The sequence below is a fragment of the Mus caroli genome, unplaced genomic scaffold (assembly GCF_978045245.1).
Source record: "Mus caroli unplaced genomic scaffold, Mus_caroli_1 scaffold_3, whole genome shotgun sequence".
NCBI lineage: Eukaryota > Metazoa > Chordata > Mammalia > Rodentia > Muridae > Mus > Mus caroli.
The window spans coordinates 89,440,901-89,467,587 of NW_028227258.1; the positions used below are offsets into that span (position 1 = coordinate 89,440,901).

At 32.2% G+C, this 26,687-nt stretch overlaps 1 protein-coding gene across 1 annotated transcript in view; it reads left to right on the forward strand.

The window, feature by feature from the left end:
- Positions 1 to 26,687, forward strand: part of Si (sucrase-isomaltase) — a 74,720-nt gene that overhangs the window by 45,043 nt on the left and 2,990 nt on the right. Inside the window, exons 25-44 of the mRNA XM_021158399.2 lie at positions 1,249 to 1,455; positions 1,725 to 1,879; positions 3,713 to 3,881; positions 5,240 to 5,336; positions 5,441 to 5,553; positions 5,641 to 5,766; positions 7,107 to 7,235; positions 8,067 to 8,177; positions 9,473 to 9,535; positions 10,790 to 10,906; positions 12,164 to 12,251; positions 13,450 to 13,588; positions 14,935 to 15,068; positions 16,009 to 16,043; positions 16,128 to 16,244; positions 17,871 to 18,019; positions 20,480 to 20,564; positions 20,647 to 20,703; positions 21,237 to 21,361; positions 24,508 to 24,596. Coding sequence (XP_021014058.1) covers positions 1,249 to 1,455; positions 1,725 to 1,879; positions 3,713 to 3,881; positions 5,240 to 5,336; positions 5,441 to 5,553; positions 5,641 to 5,766; positions 7,107 to 7,235; positions 8,067 to 8,177; positions 9,473 to 9,535; positions 10,790 to 10,906; positions 12,164 to 12,251; positions 13,450 to 13,588; positions 14,935 to 15,068; positions 16,009 to 16,043; positions 16,128 to 16,244; positions 17,871 to 18,019; positions 20,480 to 20,564; positions 20,647 to 20,703; positions 21,237 to 21,361; positions 24,508 to 24,596 — 2,305 coding nt within the window. The remainder of the gene's footprint in view (positions 1 to 1,248; positions 1,456 to 1,724; positions 1,880 to 3,712; positions 3,882 to 5,239; positions 5,337 to 5,440; positions 5,554 to 5,640; positions 5,767 to 7,106; positions 7,236 to 8,066; positions 8,178 to 9,472; positions 9,536 to 10,789; positions 10,907 to 12,163; positions 12,252 to 13,449; positions 13,589 to 14,934; positions 15,069 to 16,008; positions 16,044 to 16,127; positions 16,245 to 17,870; positions 18,020 to 20,479; positions 20,565 to 20,646; positions 20,704 to 21,236; positions 21,362 to 24,507; positions 24,597 to 26,687) is intronic.

The window sequence follows — 26,687 nt, forward strand, 5'->3', positions numbered from 1 at the left end:
GCAGTGCTTGTGAAGGCCAAAATGAGTGTTGGCTGCCAAGGAACTGCAGTTTGAAAAGGTTGTGAGCTGCTATGTTGGTGTGACAAATCAAACCCAAGTGTAACAGAAGAGAAGTTGGTAGTCTTAAATGGTTAGCAGGCGCTCCATGCCTGCCTAAACTACTAGTACAGTTCTGATGGTAACTATTAACAAAAGAGATGTAGTGAAATTAAAATAAAATATCTTTGAAAGAGTCATAAATATAAAATATCTCTGAACGAGTCATAAATTAGAGGTGCCTAAAGATGACCATTTTATAAACTGCATTTTGAATGACAATCAGTGTTCACACCATAGATGGATTGCTTTAAACTGAGACTGTCAGCACCTAAAATCTGAGTTGATTTAGGAAAACAGGATTTATCTTTTTTTTTCTTTTAACCAGAAACTTGAGGTTGATTTCCAGCATTTTAATGCCAACAGTGTCTCTGATTCTTCCATTCTACCATAAGGTTTTGTTTTCACAATTCATCAAAATTATTAGCATTATATTTGCAAGCTACCCATTACAAGGGAGATGATAGAAAAACATCATCTTGCTGTAATTAGTTTGTATCTCCTTCTTTTCAGTAGATTTAGGGCTTATGCAATATCTAAAAAAATAGACTGAAATTTGTATTGCCTCTTCAAATTCTATGATCAATTAATAACTATGGAAATTTGATAGAAAAGTCTGTTGTAAGCTATCTCACACTCAATTTACCTTTAGGTACTATTTTCTACTGTGTCAAAAAGCAGAGAAAAAATATTTTTGTTAAGATTTCCTATTTAAAATCCTGTAGAAATGGAATCAGCGGCTTTAAATACAAGCCATAAAAATAAACTATTTTAATACCATTATAAATAGAGAAAAATAAACTTCAACTATGTATTTTATAGTTATTTTCAGAAAGACGAAATAGTAGCATTTTATAGCATAAAATAAAACACAGCAAATTCATTTATATAATTTTCTATCAAAACAACAAAAATAATTTATGTTATTTTGCATTGATGAGCAATATTTGATCTTTTGTCTCTACTGTTCTAAGATTAGATTCAGTATGTCAATATGTGATATGAATTCAGAATTTATCTCGAACGAATAATAGATTGTTTTATTATGTGCGACAAAAGGTGTTACTAAGCTTGGTTAAGGTCTTTTTGTTTGATTTAAGTTCGTGATTGTGATGCTTACATTTTTTGGTGTTGAACATGCATTGCTTTTAGGTTAGCGCGACCGCCAATGTACCTGCATGCTACTTTCCTTCGAACCACAATCCCTATATGTTAACTTCAACTCAAAAATTGGCAACGGGCATAACAGCAGAACTTCAGTTGAATCCTGCAAATGCTAGAATTAAGCTTCCATCTAATCCCATCTCCACTCTCCGAGTGGAAGTAAAATATCACAAAAATGACATGCTACAGTTTAAGGTAAGTTAAATGTAAACTTTCTTAGGAGAAAGAATTAAAGAATTTAGTATTTTACTTGATTTCATTGGAGGTTTTTGTTTGTTTGTTTGTTTGTTTGTATTTTTATTTGTTTTTTGTTTTTTGTGTTTTTTTTTAATCAAATGCTAGATACAAAGTAACTATGCAGAAATGGACAATTGTAAGTGCTTCTTTGGAAAATATTATTTAAAACATGCTCTATTAACAGTGAGTATAAACATTTGTGTATTGTCACTGTTTCTTTGAAACAGATTTACGATGCACATCATAAGAGATATGAAGTTCCTGTACCACTAAATATTCCAGACACCCCTACAAGTTCTGATGAAAATAGACTCTATGATGTAGAAATCAAGGAAAATCCTTTTGGCATTCAGGTTCGAAGGAGAAGCACTGGAAAGCTTATGTAAGTGATTAAGTAATTTGATATGAAAGGGAAATTTTTAGTTTAAAAGAACAAAATGTTAACAGTTGGTTGTTTCAAATATTTTCCCATATTTAACACTTTTAAACAACATATTCATAGGGCCATACAAAGGACCAATCCAAAAATGTAGTTTACTTCATAGATATTATTACTTTTTGTAGGGGAGGTTTTTGATGTTAAGGTCATGTTCCCCAATTTGTTCTTGATCTGTCAGTAAAGAAATCAATGGGCTAATTGCTGGGCTAAAGAGACAGATGAGATTGGTCTCTGGAGGCAGGTAGGAAGATGCAAGGAAGGAAAACAGAGTTCACCATGCTTTGGGGAGAGAAGAACTAAGACCCATGTGTGACCTCAAAATGTAGTGACCACACATTTGTCACACATTTGGGTGGTCAGGAGAGTTTAGCAACTGAAGTTTAGGGTATGTGGGAGAGGTGGAGATAAAAGTATTATCAAGGGCCCACTTTTCCAGGCAGGAGATAGTAATGCCCAGCAATAACATCCAAAGGCAAGTTGAAAAAGAACCACTGTGTGTCTGTGTCTTTTATCCGTGAATTCAAGGGAAGTTGGGCGAGGGCTGGTAGCACATCCTCCATCTCAGAGCAAAGGAAAGTAGAGCTAAACTACACACAACAGCTTTTGTTAATAAATATTAGATTCAATATTATAATAATACAAATAATAATAGCAGATTCATCTTAAAATACATGTTATATGATGGTACAATAAGCAATTAGGACTGCACTATGTAAGTGAGTTATTAAAACAGTTGAGATGTTTGTGAAATCTGGAACCTGATCCTTATCGATGAAAAGAAATTGAGAAAAATCTGTATTAATTTTATAGGGTATAAATTTATTAAAATATGATTCTCTTCATGTAAAGTTAAGATGCATTTTCATTTAAGTTCACCATTCCTCCTTTAAAATGATGTCAGAATGCTGGCAGTTATCGGCAATCTTGATGCAAAGAAAGAAAAACCTGACTACCCTGGTTTAATAAGATTTTATTACAGAAGTTTTTGGAGTTTGAAAAATTAACAAATGAAATAATTTGTGAAATAAACACTTGGGGGCAAGTCAAGTACTCTTGTTTTGTAATATTTTTAAAAAATTACACAGAAGCTTTGAGTGTATCTCAGATTTTTCATGACATTAATATCTCTCATTGCTGGCCTCACTTTCTTTTCCTGCTCTTTTGTATTTTCTCACAATTAGTTATAGTAACCATCCATTCTCTTTAAATATATTTTTCCTACGTACCGTTTATTATAAATACAAAACACAGTAAGAAAACAACTGAATGTTTTAACTGGGAAGAACTTACCATAAAAATACACATTATGATTATAGCTCCTGATAAGATGTATTTTTAAAGTTACAGGAATTAAACATAAAATAACGATTAATCTATAGGATGGATAAAATAGATCATATTTATTTTTAAGATATTAATCAAGAAATTAATATATTTTATTATATATTGGCCTAAAATACAATGATATTCTCATCTTACATCTTCAAATAGTACATAAAATATATTTTAATATTTAAGTCATTAAATTAATCCAAAAAATAACAATAATTACCTATATTCATTTGATACCTACCTATAATTAGGAGCTTAAGAAAAGTTAATTCCTCAGATCACAAAGAAAGAATTACAATCATTATTTGAAATGTTACTTACTGTGTGCAGGCACATATAAAATGTATTTATTTGCTCTCTGGAAGATAAAGTAATTATAGTTATTTCTTTTTAATTTTACACATATTTAAAGAAATAGACTGGTTTGTTTCTTTCTATTTTCAGCTGGGATTCTTGCCTACCTGGATTTGCCTTCAATGATCAATTCATTCAGATATCTACACGTCTGCCATCACAATATTTATATGGTTTTGGGGAAGTGGAACACACAGCATTCAAGCGAAATTTGGATTGGCATACTTGGGGGATGTTCACAAGGGATCAACCTCCTGGAGTAGGTACCAATTTTTGGCTACCAAAAGAGGCAGCTATGATAGTGATGAAGATCTAGTTCACTTATTTTTAGGCTGATAACTCATCTGAAAAACTTAATATGAAGAGGGAGACTTGCAATGCTGAAAGAGTGATTTTCTGAAGAAGAAGGAAAAAAAAAGCACACAATATTAGAAAATATAGAAAGAAGTAGAGAGTATAAATTTTGTATTGATTTCTTTTCTATCCCCCGCAATCTGCAAAACACCTCTTTAGCACTTATGTGTTAGATAAGAGAATACATTCGAAGATTGTAACAAAATTATGTATACAGGAATCTTCATTATTAATATAGCTATTGTTTGATTAACTTGATCTTGATTTAAAATTGATTCCTAACTAGTTTCTTAACTTTTCAAGCCACATAGAACAAAAACACTTACAGTATTCCTGGAGATAACTGTTTGTAGTATATATATTTCACTATTAGTGATTTGATGCCATACCTCTATATCCCACAGATTATGTATTATGTGTTCAAACTACTACTCATATCCTTAACGATATTTATATTGTTCTGATACTTCCTGGAGGTCTGTTTTGATATCAGAACACATTTCTTGAATACCCAATATATTGAAAAACAAATAATGTTAATTGCCATCATTCCAAATATATCGTGAATAAAGATGTTTTAAAAACTAGCTTACCATTGGTTTCACTTGTAGTTGATACTTGAAGGATATATTCAGTAACAATAAAGTAATATTGCATTTATTTGTGTGACAAGGTACACAATCAATGCTATCTTTACCATACTGAAAATATATCAACATCTATTCAAAAGAATGTTATATCAAAATTATTTCAAAAGAACTATTTAAAATTAATATAGCTATTATCTGATTAATTTGATCTTAATTTCACATGCTAATATATTACCAAACTTTGAGTTTGAAAATAGAAATTGCATTCTGAATATGGAAGTCTATTTTTTATAAACTTATTGTCCTTCACATACATCACTATGTTTATTTCCAGGACATTTTATTTTACGATTAGTGTTAAATTACAAATAAAGTGAGATATCTAACTTTCTGCAAGAAACAACTATTCTAATATCAGGGTTGCTTGGCAGCTACTGTCACATAGTTTATGGATGTTATATATTTTCTTATTTAATTGCACACTCTATAGAAACATCAATTCAAATAAAAGAAAAATATTTAAATAAAGTGCATTTATTTTATTCAAGTATAGTTGAATTTTCTAATCAGGAATAACATTAGCTTCCAAGCTTTATGCTAACGAATTTAAGCTATATTGATTTAGCTCATACAGTATTGTTCCTAAATACACATTATGTTTCTTAAATTTCAGTACAAACTTAATTCCTATGGATTCCATCCATATTACATGGCTTTGGAGGATGAGGGCAATGCTCATGGAGTCCTGTTACAGAACAGCAATGGAATGGGTAAAGCTATCATTTGATGAATTTCACATATAAAATAGATAAATGTGATATAATAACAAGTATCTCTTGCAGATAAAAACTTAGGTCTTATTTTGTATTTTCAGATGTTACATTCCAGCCAACACCTGCTCTAACCTACCGCACAATTGGTGGAATCTTGGATTTTTACATGTTTTTGGGACCAACCCCAGAAGGTGCAACAAAGCAATATCATGAAGTATGAATGGATATTTATTTTAAAAATTACAAAGGTTTATTTACAGTGTAAAATATTTCTTTTATCTAACTTATAATATTTTCAAAGGTAATTGGCTTTCCAGTCATGCCACCTTACTGGGCTCTAGGATTCCAATTATGTCGTTATGGATACAGAAATACTTCAGAGATTGAGCAACTGTACAATGACATGAAGGCTGCTCAAATCCCCTATGTATGTATATCAATAACATGTGGATTTTGTAATGACAGAATGAAATATTTAAACACTATATTCTTTGGGATTATATTAAACATTTGGAAGTAATGCTCATATTTCAGTAGCATCTTTGGAACTGGAAGCAGGACTTTTTGCATGTTTTTGTCAGATACAGAAGTATGGTGCTATATTATTCCCCTTATGCTTACTTTCCTACTTTAAAGATCCTGAACTGTTCTAAACAAGCCTCTACCATTTTGTATAGGATACATTGTGGATGGCTTAGTCATATGTGTTCTGTGTTGTCTATGTTTGAGTAATCTGTAGAATCATTTAATGTGACAAGTTTGAAGAAGTTTAACATGAGCTGTGTGAATGGAGGCCTAAGGTATATAGTTGGAATAGATAAGGCCGAATGGCAAACTTTACAGAATATGTTGTTTCCACAATGATCAGGAAATCAATTTAAACTAAATTAAAGAATTCTTGTAACACATAAGCACACCAGTATATAAGGCTATCAATGTAACAGCTCATTTTACATTAAAAACATATGTGTATATATATATATATATATATATATATATATATATATATAAACATACATATATATAAACATACATATATATAAACATTGGCTGTATATCAGAATCTAATATTGCTGAATGCATTACTATCAGAAAAATAATTACACACACTGAAATAAGTATTTGAAAATGAGCTTTTCTAGCATTATCCTAGTATGACAGTTAAAAAGTCTACTTATACTGTAATAATTTAGGAAAGTATAGATTGACAGAAAATAATTGTCAAATTAGTTGTTTAAGAGTCACTTGAAATTTCTGATGGTAAATTTCAAATTTGGTGCTTTAAAATATTTCCAAATATTAAAATGTAAACAATTAGTCATTTAACTTATTTCAAAAATCAATTTAAGTTATGTAAGATCAAAACATTAATAATAATAAAATTTTAAATACATTGTTTCTTTTGTTATTGTTAGAATTAAGTAAGTTATCTTGATGTGATTTATGGTTGACAAGACTACAAAAGCATTTTTTGTATATGCATTGAAATTTCAGTTTTAAGTGGTCATTTTACCAAATTTCATAGCATTAAATTCCTTTTGTCTCAGTTTTCCAACATTGAAGTATTTTTTATTTAGAATGTTTACTTCTCAAATAGAATTATTGTTTAACCATTGACCAAACTATCATGCATGTAAAATTGTTCTTAGTCTATTTTTCATTCTTTGCCTTCTTTTCTAACTTCTTTAATACAGCTATTACTATACAGGCTATACAAGGCACAACCTCCAAACTGCTCTTCCAAATTGTTAATATTTTGTATTTTAGGATGTTCAGTATACAGACATCAATTATATGGAAAGGCAACTAGACTTCACAATTGGTGAACGATTCAAGACTCTTCCTCAGTTTGTTGAAAAAATAAGAAAAGAGGGAATGAAATATATTGTTATACTGGTCAGTATCAATTTTAAGGGAATTCTATTATTTTTTACATTTATTTTTAAAAATGAGGATATAAAAGACTTTAAAAAGAAAAAGAAGGGCACCTTTGAATTTGGAGCCTGGTGATAACTCAGTAATTAAAAGAACTTCCTCTTTTTAGGAAAAGCCCAGTTTTGGTCTCTTCTGGCCTCTTCAGCACCCATGGCAGTCACACACACACACACACAAGCACAAACCGCACATAAATACAAAATTTAAATAATGAAAACAATTCCCAAACTCAATACCTATCTATTGACATTTTTTCCTATTAATATTTTATTGTATTTACTTGGGCTATTTACGGCTACCTGAGAGTAGGTTCAGTGTGTAATTGCAAAGTCACATGACAGATATTGAAGCAAACTGTGGTCTCCTCACCGCTCTCGTCAGATGGCTTCAACTTAGACAAATGAGGCTATTTTTGTTCCCATATAAATTTTAGATGTCCTTTTGAATTTCTTCTTCTGTTTTTCTCATTTAAAATTTGTTTTCCTCGGGGATGAATAAAAATGGTCAGTGGAAAGTTAAGTTTATCAATATATTTTTCTGGATCAAGCTAGACAACTGAAAAAATTCATCAGGTAAAAATGAAACCAAAAAGCATTCAATAAGCTTGCTTTAGTTCTGAACCCACTGTTTGGGGAAATTTTTAGAATATTGCTGTGGTATTGTTGCTTGACCATTTCTTCAAATGGGAGCAGACGGTTGTAAAAAGGCAAAGGTAGAAAGTTACCCCACCCAACACATTGGAGATTGGCTATGTATTTAATTTGTTTTAATTTTGTGTTCTTTTAATCTTAGGATCCAGCAATTTCAGGAAATGAAACCCAGCCTTATCCTGCCTTCGAAAGAGGAATTCAGAAAGATGTTTTTGTCAAATGGCCTAACACAAATGACATTTGCTGGGCAAAGGTACTCAATACTGCTAAGTTGAATAATTTTGATAATGCTAGATATTTTATGTCTTTAAATACTTTAAAACATTCAGAATGAGAGATAAAAATATATATTTAATAATTAAAATGTTATATGCACTGTCTGATTTAAAGCTGAAGTGTTAGACACAAATAAGCAACTCATACAAATCCTAAAACTAAATATTTTATGATTAAATTGTGTTTTATTAAGTATTTAAATTTGTTTTGTGTTTTATAATGAAGCTTCCCATAGTGGAGTAGCTGCTCCTGATGTTATGCTGTGACAAATACTTATGTTTTCTTGCTTTTGCTAAAAGCATCTCATTGATTAAAAAAGAGAGTAATGGTTTAGGTTTTTGTTGTTATTTTGTTTGAGGACTAAACCTATCTGACTAAAGTGAATAAGGAAAGTTACTCTGAATCTTATATTGATACTGAGATCCAAGAGAGTTATGGAAATATCTAGATTTGATTTCCATGTAGTATTTTTAAGGATTAAAAAGAATGGCAGAAATAAAGAATAAAACGTGAGATTGACCTCTACAGCAAGATAAGACCTTCCTTGCTATGGGAGGAACCAGCAGGAACACCCTTAGGGTGCAGGATAATGTGTCAGAGACTGTAGCCTAGTAGGAAGGAGGGAGTTTCCCAGACACAGAAACTAGTTTCCTGTACAAACTCGGTTGAAAGAGTGATAAGTCAAATTGCCCATTTTTGTCACTTCTGGGCTTTAGGGCTTAGGGACCAAGGTTAGTTGTTTTCTCTGACTTCTGTGAGAGGCACGCGTCCTAGAACCTCGGGCCTGTTTTGGGTTCCTTGATTAGAAAGATTTTATTTCTTTAATACTCAAGAAAAAAAATCTAATAATAACATTTAAAATAAAATAAAATTTCCAAATTCCTATGTTGATGACATAATTTATTAAAGTTTAATTTTTTCCTATATTTTTTCCTATATTTCTACCTATAGGTTGTTGGATCCAAGTTATGATAATTGTGACAAAAGCATTGAGTTCAAGCATAGTCTGAGCACCAGTTAAATGATTCTATCACATTCACGGTGGTTATAGTACATGCCAAAATTTAGGGAATGTGAATGAAGAAAATATACATATGTCAGACATTTTTTCTCTAGATTTAAAAATATTGTAAAAAATGGATAAGTTATAAGTATAGGGATTACAGGGACAGAAATATAAATGTTAGATTTTGCCTCTAATAATATATTCCCAATTTATTCAACAATCGGACCCTATTCATCTTGAAATATTCCATTACTACTTTTTTACAGGTTTGGCCAGATTTACCTAATATTACAATAGATGAGACTATAACAGAAGATGAAGCTGTTAACGTAAGTCTTATATTGCTAAATTCCAAAATTCAGATTTTGAAATTTAATATTAAATTAGCATTTACTTGAATTTTAAGATTTCTCTTTAGAAGGAGAAAGCTTTTTAAAAAATATTTTCCTTTGGACCGTTTTTCATTGTCTTTACCTGAATTTTCCTGTATACTTAAGATTCATGACTAACTAAATGAAGGGACTGTAAGATTTAAATTGCATTTAGGATTTTTATCATATCACAAGTGTTAATGTTAAGTTCAAACTCAGGTCAAAATGTTAAGACGACTATTTAGCATATCATAGTGACTCTGGCTTGCCAGGCTCTAGCTGGAATCCCTCACTCAGTAGTTACAGGACCCTGTGGCTGTCATAACTCACAATTTACCCTGGATTTTTCCAGCCCAGGGGCTGGCCTGCATTTTCCCCAACTTTCCTTCTTTCTGTAATCTGCTGCAACTGCTCCATGAATCTCCTTTGCCTCCTATTTCCCCCACCCTTCTCCTCGCATAGCCCATGATCATGTCCACTCCAGACTCTCCAGGATGTCCCTGCTCTGCTCTCTCATTATTTACAATAAACTTCTCCCTCTACTATACCAAGGATCAATTCATGGCCTTTCCTTTTGATTTCTTTTTTTTTTTTCATTCACTTAACATGAGCTGTCATTGTGATGGTACTTTACTTGTTTTTAGTTTGATTTCCCTATAGCAGGCAGCACACTACTCCTAGACTGTGTGGTGATAAAAGGGAAGTGTTATCACGTTTAGCTTGTAGAGAATAGGTTTTAAGACACAAGCTAACACAAAGACAGAGTTTTTACCTGGATCTCCTTCTCCCAGCAAACATCCATGGTGAAAACCTCCCCAGTTAGTGGGTTGGAGGTTTGTGCACGCTTCCTTTTTCTGTGTTTGGATTTAATCTGGCTTGAGCTTGCACAATCCTTGTGAAACGAAACAACTCAATTTTGTCAAAAAAAATGCTTGTAGTCATCTGCCTCCTCAGACTCATAGAATCATGTACCCTATTTTCCACAAGATCCTGGAGCTGTTCTCTCATCACCTACTTAAGATTGGGAGGTACACTTTCTTCTTCTGTGCAATTTCATCCCCACCCGCATTGCCATTGGATGTTGGAGAGAAACTACATTCATCATTACTCATGTGTAACTAGAGAATCAGAAAACAAAGTTCTGGTGACATATACACGTTCTCTGAGGACCTTTTCAAATAAGAGCATGCATCTCCATTCTCTTTTGTTTAGGCTTCCAGAGCACATGTAGCCTTTCCAGACTTCTTTAGGAATTCCACATCAGAGTGGTGGACAAGAGAAATTTATGATTTCTACAATGAAAAAATGAAGTTTGATGGCTTGTGGATTGTACGTGAGCTTTTAAGATTTTTTCTTATATTTATTCTGTAGTGGTTTTGCAAATATTATAATGCCTATATAGACTTGTAGTTTAGCTCACTCTTTTGTTGCTGAACATTGTTATACAAAAGTCTGCTAGAATAGACCTTTAAAATTTCAATATATATATATATGACTGTTACTTCCTGGGTTTTTCAATTTAAGAAAGTAGCCTCCACTTTTAATTATGAAAAATACATTAACCACTCACTTTATTTTACCTTTCACAAAATGTCACGCTCAAATATTAACAAAGGTAAGGTTTTTCAAATGCCTTCCTTATCTTAGAAGAAACTTTACAATCTTGTTACAAATTTTATCACTATCGTTTTGAGATAGAATAAAAAGAATCTTCTTTTTTATAGGTAATTATTTAATCCAGGAGAATTATCACAATTCTTGTCCAGCTTTTTTGATTGGGATTGATTTTTGTGATGCCTTGAGCATAGATACTTGCATTTACTTAGTCTTTAACAAAGGAAAATTTAATGTATGAACATACCTATAGGATATAAAATTCCATGATACATAATATATAATTCAAAATCATTTATTGGATATTCAAACATTTGAAGTATAAGAAGTATTTCATAAACATGTCCTTGACAATTAAACATGGGTCAGAAAAGATAACTTTTTCTCAAGTGGAGTAAGTCATTTCATGAGAGTTAAAGTATCTGTCCATTTTCTTGGCTATAGAGACTATCTATAAGCCATGTGCTCAGTAGAGGTGCTACTTGTTGCTTATTGGCTCTGTGGCTGAGATCAAGTACAAAGATGCCCCTTAAAGTTGTTTACATTGTAAACTACACCTTGTATTTTCAAACATAAAACAACTGATGTCAGTTTGAAGTAGGGTTAGAGGGAGTGGAGGTAATAAGACATATATGATCATAAATTGTGTTATGGGAGCATAATATTCAATTCAGTCTTATTTGTATAAATCTACATGAAAAATACAGTATTTTCTGTTTCTCTAATGAGGCATAAATTATAAAATCTCTTTGAATATTCTGGGCTAATTAGGGTGTTTTAATGGAATGTTTTATAATTTTGTAATACAGAGGAAACAAAAAGCAATCCAAATTAATTACTATAGTACTCTCTACTTCCCAGTTAACGCCCATTGCCTAAAAATAATGACAGTAGCAACCCAGTCTTCTGAGTTCTGAAATTATAAGCTTGTCCTACCAAATTATTTATTCAACTTGTTGTTTTCTCTTTAAGGACATGAATGAGCCTTCCAGCTTTGTAAATGGAACCGTTACAAATAAATGCAGAAATGATACACTAAATTATCCACCTTATTTTCCAGGTAAAATTTGATGGTTATGTTTTTTTATAGTATTGTATCATTAGTATTGTTTATTGTTTTCACAGACCTCAAGTTATAGTAATTATAAATTTATCCTAAAATTTCAATGGTCAGTCACACAGATCAATATGTTCAACCTCATGTCCAATATCCAACAGCTCAACGCTCTTTTGAAGATAAGAGTAAATTTTCTATTTCTGTACTCATAATTCTAACTTAATTTAACTTTTTGTTATGGTTTTATAAGAATTTTCTGAATTAAATTATTAAATTCCTTTATTCATTAAAAATTGCTTAGCAATTTTTCCTGGGAAGGAGAAATGGGAAGAAAGTTATCATTTTCTGGTGATGGCTAATGTCTGAAAGGAGATAGCAAACACTAAATTTGATGAAGACAAGGGCAACTTTGGTTCTGATATATGTGGATTATTTTAATGAAAATGTATTCAATCCATGTTTGTTATTTATACGAATAAAAAGCGATAGAAATTTTAACCATGGAGAGATGAGTTAATGGTAGGGTACCTACTACTCTTCTAGAGAACCAAAGTTTGGTTCTTAGCCCTCTGCTACAGTAGCTAAACACTGTCTATATAACCCCACCTCCAGAGGAGCCAACACTACTTGCTGACCTCCAAGAGTATTATACTCATGGGCTTGTGCACATACATAAGAAATAAATATGAATCTTAAAGCTGACAATGTACTCATAATTTACATATTTATAAAGTTTCAGGTACAATTCCACGGGTCACTATAGATTTTTAAAATTAGTATACACAACCTGTACAAATTATTAAAATCATTAATTAAAACCTCATAATTTGTTTACCCTAAGAATATATGAATGGATCGAATTTTAACATTTCGTAGAAAGTATATGCATTTACTATGGCACATCAGGTGAATATAGCTAACTGAGGTGTATAGTATTTCAGAATATTTGTAAGAACAGGTTTTTCACATATTCACCATAACAAATTGTTGAAAGCTTTGAGTGATCATTGTGATACTGGGCCCGAGTTCATTAGTATCCAGTTTATTCATGAATTCAAACATTATTTTCTACTTCATGAGAATCTTTTATGTCACTAATAAGATAAATCTGAAGATTTAAATTAATGCATGTGTAGTTATGAGCTACATATTTCAAGTCATGGTCTTCAAATTTTTACTATATTTTCCCTGATTTTCCCAGAACTCACAAAAAGAAATGAGGGGTTACATTTCCGAACCATGTGCATGGAAACGGAACATATCCTTAGTGATGGATCATCAGTTTTACATTATGATGTGCACAATTTATATGGATGGTCACAAGTTAAACCCACTCTGGAGTAAGTTATGTTTGTAATTTTCTCCTCTGCTTTACTGGTTCAATTCATATTGATGATATCAGCTTCAACTTCAAGATTTCAAGAGTCTTGAGGAATTTCTTTCCATGTCAATTATTCTTGGTCAATTACTTCATTCATAAATTTTAGAAAAAAATTTCATTTCCCTCAATCAGGTAAGCAATCGGCCATTGTATTTATCATTATTATATTATTATTTTTTAATTTGTTCATGTAAGTCCAAAGAATTTTAGGCCATTTTAATGTCACATGTATGTGTCATATATGTGTGTGTGAGCAAGTATATATATATATATATATATATATATATATATATATATAGCTTGAAATGTATATATACATATATATGTCATATATCATATATATGTGCATCCCACATATGTATATGCTACATATACATATATGCTAGTATATATGTGTGTATATATATATATATATATATATATATATATATATATGCTTATCAGAAAGAGATAGGTAAGGAAGTACTTTCATGTTGAAAGATGAAAAATGAAAGGTGAAGAAAGATGCAGATTGTACAAATTAATGTATCTTTGCATTAGGTTTAAAACTGAAATATATTTTAATAGTCCAAGTTATTAGCAATTCTCTCTAAGGGTAGAAGAGCAAAAGAAGAGTAATTATAAACACATTTGTAGACTACATTTTCTTGATGCGATGTGACTAGCGATAAATTACAGAAGTAAAGTACAATGATTGCTTTTTCAAAAAACAAGTAATCCTTTACAGTTTCCCATTCTTCCTATGCTCTTATGCAAAGGGTGCTTTAGCAAATGTATTCTTCCGAGTTATATGTAAAATAATATGGATAAGATGTAACTGAGGAGATGAGCTTCACGGAGTTATACATTTAGACTTATATGCTCTATTGGATTATAAGCTTAGTTAATGTTATTTATAGTTAACTTACATTCGATAAAAGTTCAAAAAGAAAATTTTCATGTTAAATGTACATGTCACTCTAGTAAATGTTAGAAGAGAAGAAAAATGTCTGTCATGCCTGGAAGAGTTTTAGTATATAGTGAGTGAAGTGTTAACTGCGACGGGAAACCTGTACCATAAAGTTGATAGTATGTTTTATAAGGTTGTCTCAGTAGAAATATTTAAGACAGTCATTGTGACACAAGCTTCTAACTCTAGCACCTGGAAAACAGATATTTGAGTTTGAGGGAAGTGAGGTATATAAAGCAAGTTCCTGAGCAGTGAGGTCTACACAAAGAGACTCTTTCTTTTAAAAAGAAAAAAAAAAAGAAATATTTAAGGAAAATGGATGATGTAAACATGGAACTTCTGTCTTCATTGTACAGTGCATTACGGAGCACCACTGGCCTTCGAGGGATAGTCATTTCTCGGTCCACATATCCCACAGCTGGTCGATGGGGGGGACACTGGTTGGGAGACAACTATGCAAACTGGGAGAATTTGGAAAAATCACTCATTGGTATGTGATTCTTATTTTCTATCAGTACTTTTTATACTTTTCAAGAAAATATTTACTTCGTTTTGTACTAGGTAAGTATCATTGCTAAATTGTAAGATTTACAATGTAAGCTTTTTTGTGTGTGAAGCAGGACACCACTGAATTGTCACTTGTCAGGCAGATATAATCAAGGATATTTTAGAGAAGTAAATGACAGATGATACGCAGCTAGTTTATTAGGATAGAAATATCTTTATCCCTTTTGGTTTGTTTCCAGGTTGAAAATGAAAGAGTTTGAAGAGACAGTATTTTAAAGCAAAGAAAGAAATTAGTATATATTATCTTCTAGAGAATAAAAATCACTGAGAGATGGTAAAGAAAAAAGCATCCAACTAAAGTATTTTCTAACAGTAAACACATGGCAAAGGATGTACAGCCAACCACTCTTTTGATTCTAGACTTGAACATAATTGAGTAATGATAGATTCAAACCATGCTTAGAATATCTTTACCAAAGAGATGAGAAATTATATTCATTTATTTTATTGAAGTTCTCATTTGTTGTATTACTTAATAAAGGTAATTATGTTCATTCCATATGGTAAAATAAATGACTATAAATGACTAAATACCAGCAAAAACATTTATTTTAAAAAATAAAATTAAAACAAAGCACTTCTACTTAATCTTACGTCACTATGTTACATTTCTAGCTTATTCGTGCTTAAATTATGTTATAGTGTTATTATCTTAACACATATGATCTCTTATTTTTAAGAATATCATTAACACTCATAAGTACAATAACTATTATTTTAAGTTTTATAAGAGAATAACTTATTATTAATACCAAAATATTTCATTACTAAGAACTAATATACAAAGAGAACATCTTCACTGATAAAAGTAAAATACTAAAATAAATGAAAATAACAATATAAAATTTTATTCTAATTTTTAGGTATGCTGGAATTTAATCTTTTTGGGATACCATATGTAAGTAGATCTGTTCAGTTTATATTTGCAGTCTACCTATTTATAAATAGTACTTGATATGTATTAAATATAACTATCTTTTAGGTTGGAGCAGATATCTGTGGTTTCTTTAACGACTCAGAATACCACCTCTGTGCTCGTTGGATGCAAGTTGGAGCCTTTTATCCATATTCAAGAAATCACAACATTCAATTTACTAGAGTATGTAATTACTACATTTATATCAATTTTGTTTTACTTATTTTTCCCTATGCAGCCTTATGTTGTTTGTTGTCGCTTCAATTATATTTTACTTGACCATGTCATAATGAATACTTCAAATCTTTTAATATTAATGAAGTAGTAGTAAGTATGGTCTGAATTGTACCAAGAAAACATGGCTTGCTTACAGAACACACATACTACAGCTGATCGATATGATTTTGGAAGAGTTAGGGGGAAAATGGTCTACGGTAGAACGTATTTCAAACTGGGACACCGTTACAACAAAAATTTCAACTTGAAACTAAATTAATTTGAAGTATGATGCATTTGCAATAATGAAGGAAATAGGAAGATCTAAAAGCAAATGCTGAAAAGGCAACTTTAGTAATTGAGAAACAAGAAAACACAGCATGGCTCGTAGGAGCAGATTTCTGGGCAGTGGCAATCGCTGAGAGTTATTAACTTATTTGTATGCAATTTTGAGTGTTAGTGATTAATTAGATGGAAAACTGTGAACAGTTAGAAGCAATATACTATTATGCACTAGCTTGTGCTATTGCAGAGAAAAGGAGAACTGGTCAAAAAGCAGGTCAGTCCAAGGTTGCCAATAGAAAATGTCAGAAAGACACAGTAGTAGCACATTTACGGATCAACAGATGGAGAGAGTGTGTTGAGAAAAGATTGTACTATTCAAATTTTACTTGAACTAGGGGGAGGGGATTTATTTTCTTAATAATCAAATTACAAGGATACAAAGCAAGTTAGGACTACATTTTGAAGCAATTTTAAAGGCAAGCAAACTATGGAGAAATATTTTGAAGACCTATGAACATTGTAATAGAAACTTGTTACTCTTTTAGGATATTACCACACTGGAAAAAAAGGACAGCTATTTTAAAAGGTCTGGATAGGGAGGGTTTAGGGAATATTTATGGAGAATGTGTGTGTGTGTATATATATATATATATATATATATATATATATATATGCTTAAATATGTAGACTTTCTTCTAATGTTTCATTATATTATAATGTGATTTATTTATGACACATTTATAATTAAAAATGTGTTAAAGTCAAATAAGTATGAGTTATGGAGAATGCAGTTGAGGATATTTATGAAGTAGTATTGCACCATTAATATTACTCCTTTAACTTGAAGTGCATATTCCAAAGGAGACGGAAATTCATTCAAGATTAGTGTGCACATTCCTCCTGTGATGTGACTAGTATATTAATTTGTTCATTTCATATGAGACTGTATGGTGGTGTGTGAGGTTAATATGATGAGATCCACTTATCTCTTGATATTTCAGGCAACATTTGTCTAGCAAACCATATCTTTTCTTTCTGAATTTTGCAGCCCAAGATTGAGTATTACCATAGCTGACAATATATGTATTTTCTTTTAAAATATGAACTATACTTTGTATATATTTACTTCCATCAAATAAAGCTTTGGATTTAATATTCATTATCTTATTAAAATACTAATATTCTACCACTTTCATTATTCATATAAAATAGAATTAAGGCAGCATGGGAGATTTTTATAAGGATAGTATATAGAACATAACTTAATAATCTCTAATAATATATTTTTTGCATTGTGCTTTGTTTCAGAGGCAAGATCCTGTTTCCTGGAATGAAACTTTTGCTCAAATGTCAAAGAAAGTTTTAGAAATCAGATACACGTTGCTGCCCTATTTCTACACACAGATGCATGAAGCCCATATTCATGGTGGAACTGTCATCAGACCCCTAATGCATGAGTAAGTGTTTTATTTTTTTCTTCAACGAGTAGCTTTTGATTACTTTAATCTATTATCTACTATAGTATAATATTTCATAGATGCTTTATTATATATTTTGAGCTAATAAAGGGTTTACATAAATAATTCTAATAAGCCCACTTGTGTATTCAGTTAGCATATAAATTCCCCTAATAATTAAACAAGTAATACTTTAAAATAACCTCTTTAACTTATTCACGAGGCACATAGCTTCTCAAATCTCCTGTATTAATTGAGTAGTTAGATAAGGTGGCCTCCAAATTTCACCAATGATAAACTAATAAAAAGTCACAACTGTCTATTGTAACTTAAGAACTAATACTCAAAATAAAATTATTAAAATAATAAATTTCAATTGTATGCCTTCACTTTTGATTGAAGATTAAAAGATGTAGCAAAATGAGAAACAGCAGTATGGCCAGCCCTAAATGGAATACCTCTACCTCTTAAGGCTCAGCAATCATTGTGTGATAGAGAGAAAGACTATGAGAGCCAGAGAGACTGCAAATGACCACAAGAAAACAGTGTTTTCCACAGACAACAGGGATGTTTTACAAATGAACTCACAGTGCTTGGGCAGTGTTCTCCAAAGTTTCTGCAAACTCAAGCCAGTCAAAATCCAAGCACGGAATGGGAAAATAGACAGGGAATCCTACTCCTGGCTGATGAACTCTTAGTAATATATGAGTCTTAGCAGATGGAGAGTCAGTTTTATGTGTCTAACTCCTGGAGGGTTGAACATGTCCCAGGGGGTTGTCATAGACTCAGTATAGAGGCAGCACTATTTGAACGCAATGGGATTTTATAATTAAAAAAAAGTGGAGAAAGGTTTGGGAGCACAATTAAAGGATGTGATAATTAGAAGCAATTAGCAAATATGACCAAAAGAAAAAATAAAATCTCAAGGAAAGTATATTTAGAAAAAAATGAATAAAGTTGGTAGTAAAAAAAAAAAAAAAGGACGCTTCCATTTGAGGAACACGGAGGTTGTGTTCTTAGCTCACCTGCCTGCCACTGCCCCTCTGTTCCCCTCACCATCTACTGTCACTCCTCTTATGTTTCAGGCTAATCTGTTTGCTTCGTTAACATTTGAAGCTTTGATTATGGATTCTGAACAGTTCTTTGTCCTGCTGAGAGTGCTTCAGCCTGTTTCACGGGGAGTTCAGAGAGGGCTAAACCCCAGCAGCCAGTTTACCACTATGCATGTTTGCTAATGAAACAAAAGCAAAACTAAATCTAACGTTTAATTTCAATAGCATAACATTGTCCGGTGACTATTTCTGAATATGTAACTTTTTTTTCCTATGGTCATTTGTTTTCAGTATTAGACATCAACTTACATATGCAAGAATCTTTGATGACATAATGGTGTGTCAGTCAATAAGCAGAGCTTTAAGATAGGCAATCTTTCCCTCCCTCTGCCCTCTCTCACATCCCCTGTGATTTTTCTTTATCTCTTGGCAATCCTCTTGCCTCAGATTATAGGTGTAATCCTACATATCTTGTCTTAAAAATTCTTCTGTTAAATTAAAAAAAAAATCCATGCCGTGATAGTTTTATAATCTTTTTGCAAGTTGTCTTTTATTGCTGCTTTCAATTTTGTTATTTACTAGACAAAGTTAATATTTGAGTACCTGTATTAACTTTCCTCTATAAACGCTCCTCCATTGTGCCTTGTTGTTAAATTGAACAAATATTTTTTAACAATCTTTTTTCGTTTTTTGTTTGTTTTTGTTCTTTTTTTTTCTTTTAAGTATAGAATAAAGTTTATTCAGTGCATGAGGAGAGGAGTAGAGGCAGAGAAAGGCAGAGAGAGAGAGAGAGAGAGAGTAGGGAAATAAAGGCTGATCGTGAACACGTGGAGAGAGGGCTGGGAAGGGAATGGGAAGCGGAGAACAAGAGCAAGAGCGAAGCAAGAGAAGAGTAAGAAAATTAGAAAAAGGTGATGGTGAAGCAGGAATAGGGTAGTGGTAATATCTGACTACATCTGGTTGGCTTTGGGTGCGATGTGTCTCTAGGGATCCCAGAAGAACGGGTATGGGGGATGTTTGTCCAGTCTTAGGAGAGTTGGCTGTTTCCTGCTGTCCAGGGTCTGTGGATCCATCTGAGGAGCAGTCAGAAGGAACAGGTCCAGTAGAAGCATCTGAGTCTGTGACAGGAGATTGTAGCATCTGGAGGCTGCTTCTCTGGAGCTGTCCTGGATTTTAGTTTTACCCAAAAAGTCTGTACTGTTCAACATTGTGTCCGAAGTAATGAATGACCTTTTGTTTTAAATATTTTTGAGCGTGGTTTTCAATTAAATCTAAAAAATAAAAAATTAAAAAAAAAACAAAAAACAAAAAACATACAGCAAATTGGGATATCAATAAACATTTTCTGTTATTCAGAAGAAATTACATCATTCGGTTTAATTGAATTATTTGTGATTCTTTTGTCCAGGTTCTTTGATGATAAGGAAACCTGGGAAATATACAAGCAGTTCCTGTGGGGTCCAGCTTTTATGGTGACTCCTGTCATTGGACCTGTAAGTATGATCATTTGTTGTATTATCAAAATTCTAGAATTGTATTTCAGATTATTTCAATGACTTTATCTTCCAATTCCAGTTCCAGACAACTGTGAATGGCTATGTTCCTAAGGCTCGATGGTTTGACTACCATACAGTAAGTTTTGGTAGAATTTGGGGAAGTTAACTAAACACACACACACACACACACACACACACACACACACACACATATATATATATATATATATATATATATAAAATTTATAAATCTGTGTATTTTCCATTTTAAAAATTTTGAATTGTTTATGTGAAGTTAATTATATTTGAATTAAACTAACATATCATGGTGCAATTGATTTATTTTGGCAAATAAGCACAGAAATGAGTTCCATATGACAAAGTTTTGTTGCCTTTTTTGGCTATACAAAAATGATCACTAAGAATCATGGAGTTCTCCATTCTTTGTGACCTCTATGTCTAGGAAACCTGAAACCAAATAACATCTGAGAATGAAAGTGTAACCAGGACTTTAGGATACACTTTAAATCAGAACATTTTTAAAATGTGTGTTTTCTTCATTTTTTTTCAGTAGAAAATTGTGACATTTGATTTCATAAGTGTGCTTTCTTACATCTTACATTACTGATTATGTCATTTATCACTACCCCCTTTTCTTCTCATTACCAGGGGGAAGACATAAAGGTCAGAGGAAAACTTCAAACATTTTCAGCTCCTTTTGATACAATAAATCTACATGTCCGGGGAGGTTATATTCTCCCATGTCAAGAACCGGCACAGAACACATATTACAGGTAAGTAAATTATTTTTAGAACTGTAATTGCACTTTATAAGCTACCTGGCTGTAAAAGTCAGTAGATAGAAATGTCTGAGCTTTCCCTCCATAATACTTCTGTAGTAACACGGCTGTGTAGTTATAAACAGAAGGCATGGCAGAAAATGAGGCTATTGAAGAACTTTAGTTTTCCCTGCTCCCTAACCCAACTGGGATGAAGAGCCATCCTGGTAGATGGCACCCTTAAAGCTCTGAGGCAGTTGAGTATCTGCTGATCTGGGGAATTGCATATTTTTTGTGAGATGCAAATAATCCTGTCCATTCTTTTCTTTAAGAGGAACATTCACTATAACGTAAATATAACTTCAAATGAAAAGCTTCTGTTATCACTCCACATGCAATAAATGTTGAAGACTCATGGAAAATTGTCTTCCAGTGATACATCCCTTTAGAAGTGAGGCTTCCCTACGAAATGCAAACTAAAACTTCCTGACTTCTGTACTTAATATGCATAAGTATTCACAAATGAAAAGTTTGTCTTATGAGGCTTTAATTTTTAACTGACATGGAAATAATGACACTTCATAAAAATATTCATTTCTGATTTTTTTGAGGCAGGGACTTAAATAATATAAACAGATTTTCAACTTCTCATGTAGCAAAAAAGGGTGACCTTGAATTCTGATCTTCCTATCTCTGCATTCTGGGTGCTGCTGGGATTTCAGGTGTTTTCTACCTTGCTTAGCATGTGCAGGGCGAGAGCTCATGCCATAAGAGAATACTGGGTAAGCTGTCTAACTGAGATACATTCCCAGACCTGAAAACAGTATTTTTGTAAGACTCTCTAGAATACAAATATGAATTGTAGAAAAGCAAGAGGAAGGTATAGAGGTTTCAATGTCTTTGCCATTTTCACAGCCTCTGTATCACAAACAGCTCTAACATATTTGATGAACCTGCCTGGACATACCACTTTCACCCACTGTCAGTAGTTTATAACAGGGCTCCTGCCTTTTCTCTTTTGATCTGTGGTCTTAAGAATAATATCACATAGAGGAGACCCATTATTCCGAGCAGTCTTTATTTTCTATCTGACCAATTCCATGGTACCCATAGCAATCACAGCCTTTAGCGTTCAGCATTTGCTGCTCATAGGGTGACATGGTTTTGGAACGACATGGCAAGGAGCCTTTTCAGTGTACTTTCATTTGGTTAAGACTCCATCGCATAGTCCTCCCATCTCCCAACATTTTATCTTATTGATTTATCACTGAATGACATTTGAGTTCATGAAGCTCACAGAGTCCCTATTATTTGATGACTTCCCTTTGATTTCCATTTTGTTTCGTTGCCTCTACCTCCTCATTTCCATTCTGTGCTGTATTTTCTGACTGATACTTTGTGGAAATAAAGATATCCATTAACAATAAAGTCAATTAACAATTAATAATGGTTGTGGTTAATATCCATTAACAATATAGTTAATAATAGTTCCTGATGGGTAAAGTTGCAATTCCATTCTCCTTTAGCCTTACCGTGAGTGGGGACTGGTAGATATATAAGTGTTTTGAATTTCATGTTGTTATTTATCACGTAATAAAATGCCTGGTCCATTTATTTTTATAATTTTTAAGGACTCCTACTGATATGTTCAATCTCCAAGAATCATGAGTAAATTCTGTGACATGGTCTATGTAAGAATGACTCTAATTTCGCTTCTTACTCTCAACTGTGGCTAATTCCTGGAAAGCTACAGGACAGCATCCCAGAGGCCATAAACAAAGAGTTCTTAACTACTTGAGACATTTTTCCATATATATATGTATATATATATACATTTTATATACATATATATGTATATATAGAGAGATATAAATGTATATATATATAGAAAGATAGATATAAATGTATATATATATATGTGTGTGTGTGTGTGTGTGTGTGTGTGTGTGTGTGTGTGTGTGTGTGTTAAAAAACTCTTAGTTTCACTGAGAGAGGTTATTTTTCTACAAATTTTTTCTGTTTCTGTTCTGAATGTCTCAAGTTATATGGAGTTTTGCCAACATTTACAAAGTAGAAGAGTATAAGCTGTAAGACACTTTAACATAATTTTTCATATGTATTTGTAAATTTTGGGCTCAATCAGACTTTATTTTTTCAAGACAGAATTTTTGCTATGTAGTAGAAGTGAACATTGAAATGTGATGTTCCTGTCTCAGTATCTCAAGTTCTGGGAATATGAGATTAAAGTAATATGCCACTATGCATGCAATTTAACCAGATTTTTATATTTATAAGATATAGTTCCTTTTGTCTAAGTAAATATTAATATGCATATAAACATTTGTGCTTTGTCATACTCACCTACAATTCGAATGTGAAGTTGCTAAAAAATTGAGCTCTAACATTCTGGATATGTTAGGAAACTTAAGAATAGGATGTATTTCAGTATCTGTGATTATATTAAAGCAGAAAAGAATAGTTTGTTAAAGAAATGCCTTTTCTAACAATTTGATGCTGTTAAACCAAGTTATTTATCACACACTGTTATATAGTGATCTGTGTTTAATTTATAAATAGACCTATGTAGGCATGAGCTGAGAGACATTACCAGTTAAAAAGGATGAACTTAGAACTATTTAGTTATTCTTTTAATTATTATTCATATGCAATTATAACTCAATATTTTATATATTGAAATGTGAAGAAATTTAACATTGAATGTATTAAAAAAAATTGTATTACTCGGGCTGAGACTACAGCTCAGTTGTGGAATGTTGGACATACATGTGTCTGACCCTAGTATATGAGAGAGGAATGGAAGGAAGAGGGAGCATTGGAGGATGGGAGGGAGAGACTGATTAAAATAGTGATGCATGAAAGTAAGTGTATTTGTAAACCTAGTGTTTTCAATTACTATGAATGAGTTCACTTCTGATTAATGGTGGTAGCTGAACTCTTAAAGCTAAATGACTTTTGAGATATTTTGCATTAACTATGATGAATTTCTTTTCTGCATGTCATTTTCTCATTTTACAGAAGTAAACTTCTTCATTTTCTGTTTAGATGTTTGTTTTCTTAACTTCCATTACAATTCATATTCTTACATGACTGCATATTATAAAATATCCTCTGTAAACATAGAATTATATTTTTTCTTGTAGTCGAAATAATTACATGAAACTCATCGTAGCTGCTGATGACAACCAAACAGCAAAAGGAACTCTATTCTGGGATGATGGAGAGTCGATAGGTAATTCTTCCATTCAGATATATGTAAATGACAGCTGCTGAGATAATCTTTTCTTGTGTGCTTTGTAAAGGTTGTTCTTGTATTATTTAAATGTTGATTTCTTACCTTCAGGAGAGTTGAATACAGGCTAGGCCTTGGTGTTGTTCTTTTCCTTGGATAATCATCCACTTGTGTATTTTGTAAATATTCTTCACCTTAATCTTCTGATTTATTTAATAATGATCTGACTGCCTGTAACATGACATGAGAGAAAAGGCAAAACTTTTTGTCACAGATAGGACCTCTGGGAAAGAATCAGGTGTTGATGTTTGTGTGTGTGTTTTTTTTCTTCAGCTGGAAATGAAGGTGAAAGGTACCAGTGCTGGGACTGATTCCATAAGAGAGTGGTAACAGGCTACAGGACAGGATGTGGAATAGAATAGTTGGATTAATTTAAGAAATACAAGTTAGCTGAGAGATAGCCATTTAAGGCCTATGCTTAATAAATAATAGTAAGTCTCTGGGTGATTATTGGGAAGCTGGTAAGTTAAGTTGAGATAGTCCAGAGATAGACAGTATGCATATATTCTTAAATTACACTGTGTCAGCTATTGTACTTTAAAAGTTGACCATAAGGCTAGACATATAATTTAATGTTCAAGGAGTATAATAATTGCTGGAAACAGTACACATAAAAAGTTTAAAAATTAAAAATTAATTTTTCTTTCTTAGTGTAAAGAGATACCTAAGAAGCTAGCACAGAGACATTTGCATTGACCTGATCGGTCAATGAACAATGTAAGCTATATTCCATGTGTCATAATGAATGCAGAAACATATTCTAAAGCCAGAAATTAGTTCAGACTCCTCACTGTGTTGCTATTGATTTTGCTTATCCTTTTAACATTCGATGTTTTGTTGTTTGTTTTATTTTTACCTTAACTTGAAAACCTATCTTACAGCTAAATTTATTTTTATGATATTCATGATGGTTTCTCAGCAAAAATACCTAGACTAAAGAGCTAAGCCTCTCACTACATATGATGTGCTCTCCATTGGCATCAGATACACCTAAAGATTTTATTAAGAGTACATATTCTGCCGGACGTGGTGGCGCACGCCTTTAATCCCAGCACTCGGGAGGCAGAGGCAGGCGGATTTCTGAGTTCGAGGCCAGCCTGGTCTACAAAGTGAGTTCCAGGACAGCCAGGGCTACACAGAGAAACCCTGTCTCGAAAAACAAAAAAAAAACAAACAAACAAACAAAAAAGAATACATATTCTGAGAGTTGGGGAAAACCTCAACTAGTAAAGAGCTTGCTTTGAAAACAGAAAAATCTGATTTCTGTGGCAAGAATTTGGAACCCTAGGTGGCTTTTTTGTTGTTGTTTTATGTTTTTTGTGTTGTTTTGTTTTGTTCTCAAATAATGGTAGTATGCCCTTGTAATCCTAGACTGAGGAATTAGAGACAAACTTATCTTCCATATGAGGTGTAAGCAATGTAGTCTGTGGTCTATGTAACAAGCTCTAGACTGGTGGGAGAAGCTGTCTCTAAAACAAAACATTTGGAATAACTCACCTTTCACAAATACATAAACACAAATACATATATGAAACCATACATGCATACATAAATAAATAAAATCTAAATGTCTATGTGAATATATAGAAAAAATTTCATAGCATAATATCGGTTTTGGAATCAGCAAAATTTTTCGCAAGTTAATTTTCATAAAAGTAATGACACAATTGGACCACAATTTGCTCATTTTTCCATGTGTGACTAGATGAGGAATTGGAAAACATCAGGTTTTCTATGCTATGCAGTCCATGTATCTATCATATATATATGACTGTATCTTTTTTCACCATCTTATAAATCCTCAGTTATTGTATGGGTACAAGAAAAATAATGTGTTTTTAAGTTTCTTCATATTTTGTCTAGTGGCAAATTTCCTTACTGTATAATGAGAATAGCCTTAATAATAGTGATTATTATAATAATGACAATGCTCCTCTCCTTTATTATTTCTGTTATTATAATTAAATACAGTAGAAATCATTAGTAAGTGTTAGCTATATTATTATTTTGACAAGATGGTCTTTAGATAAA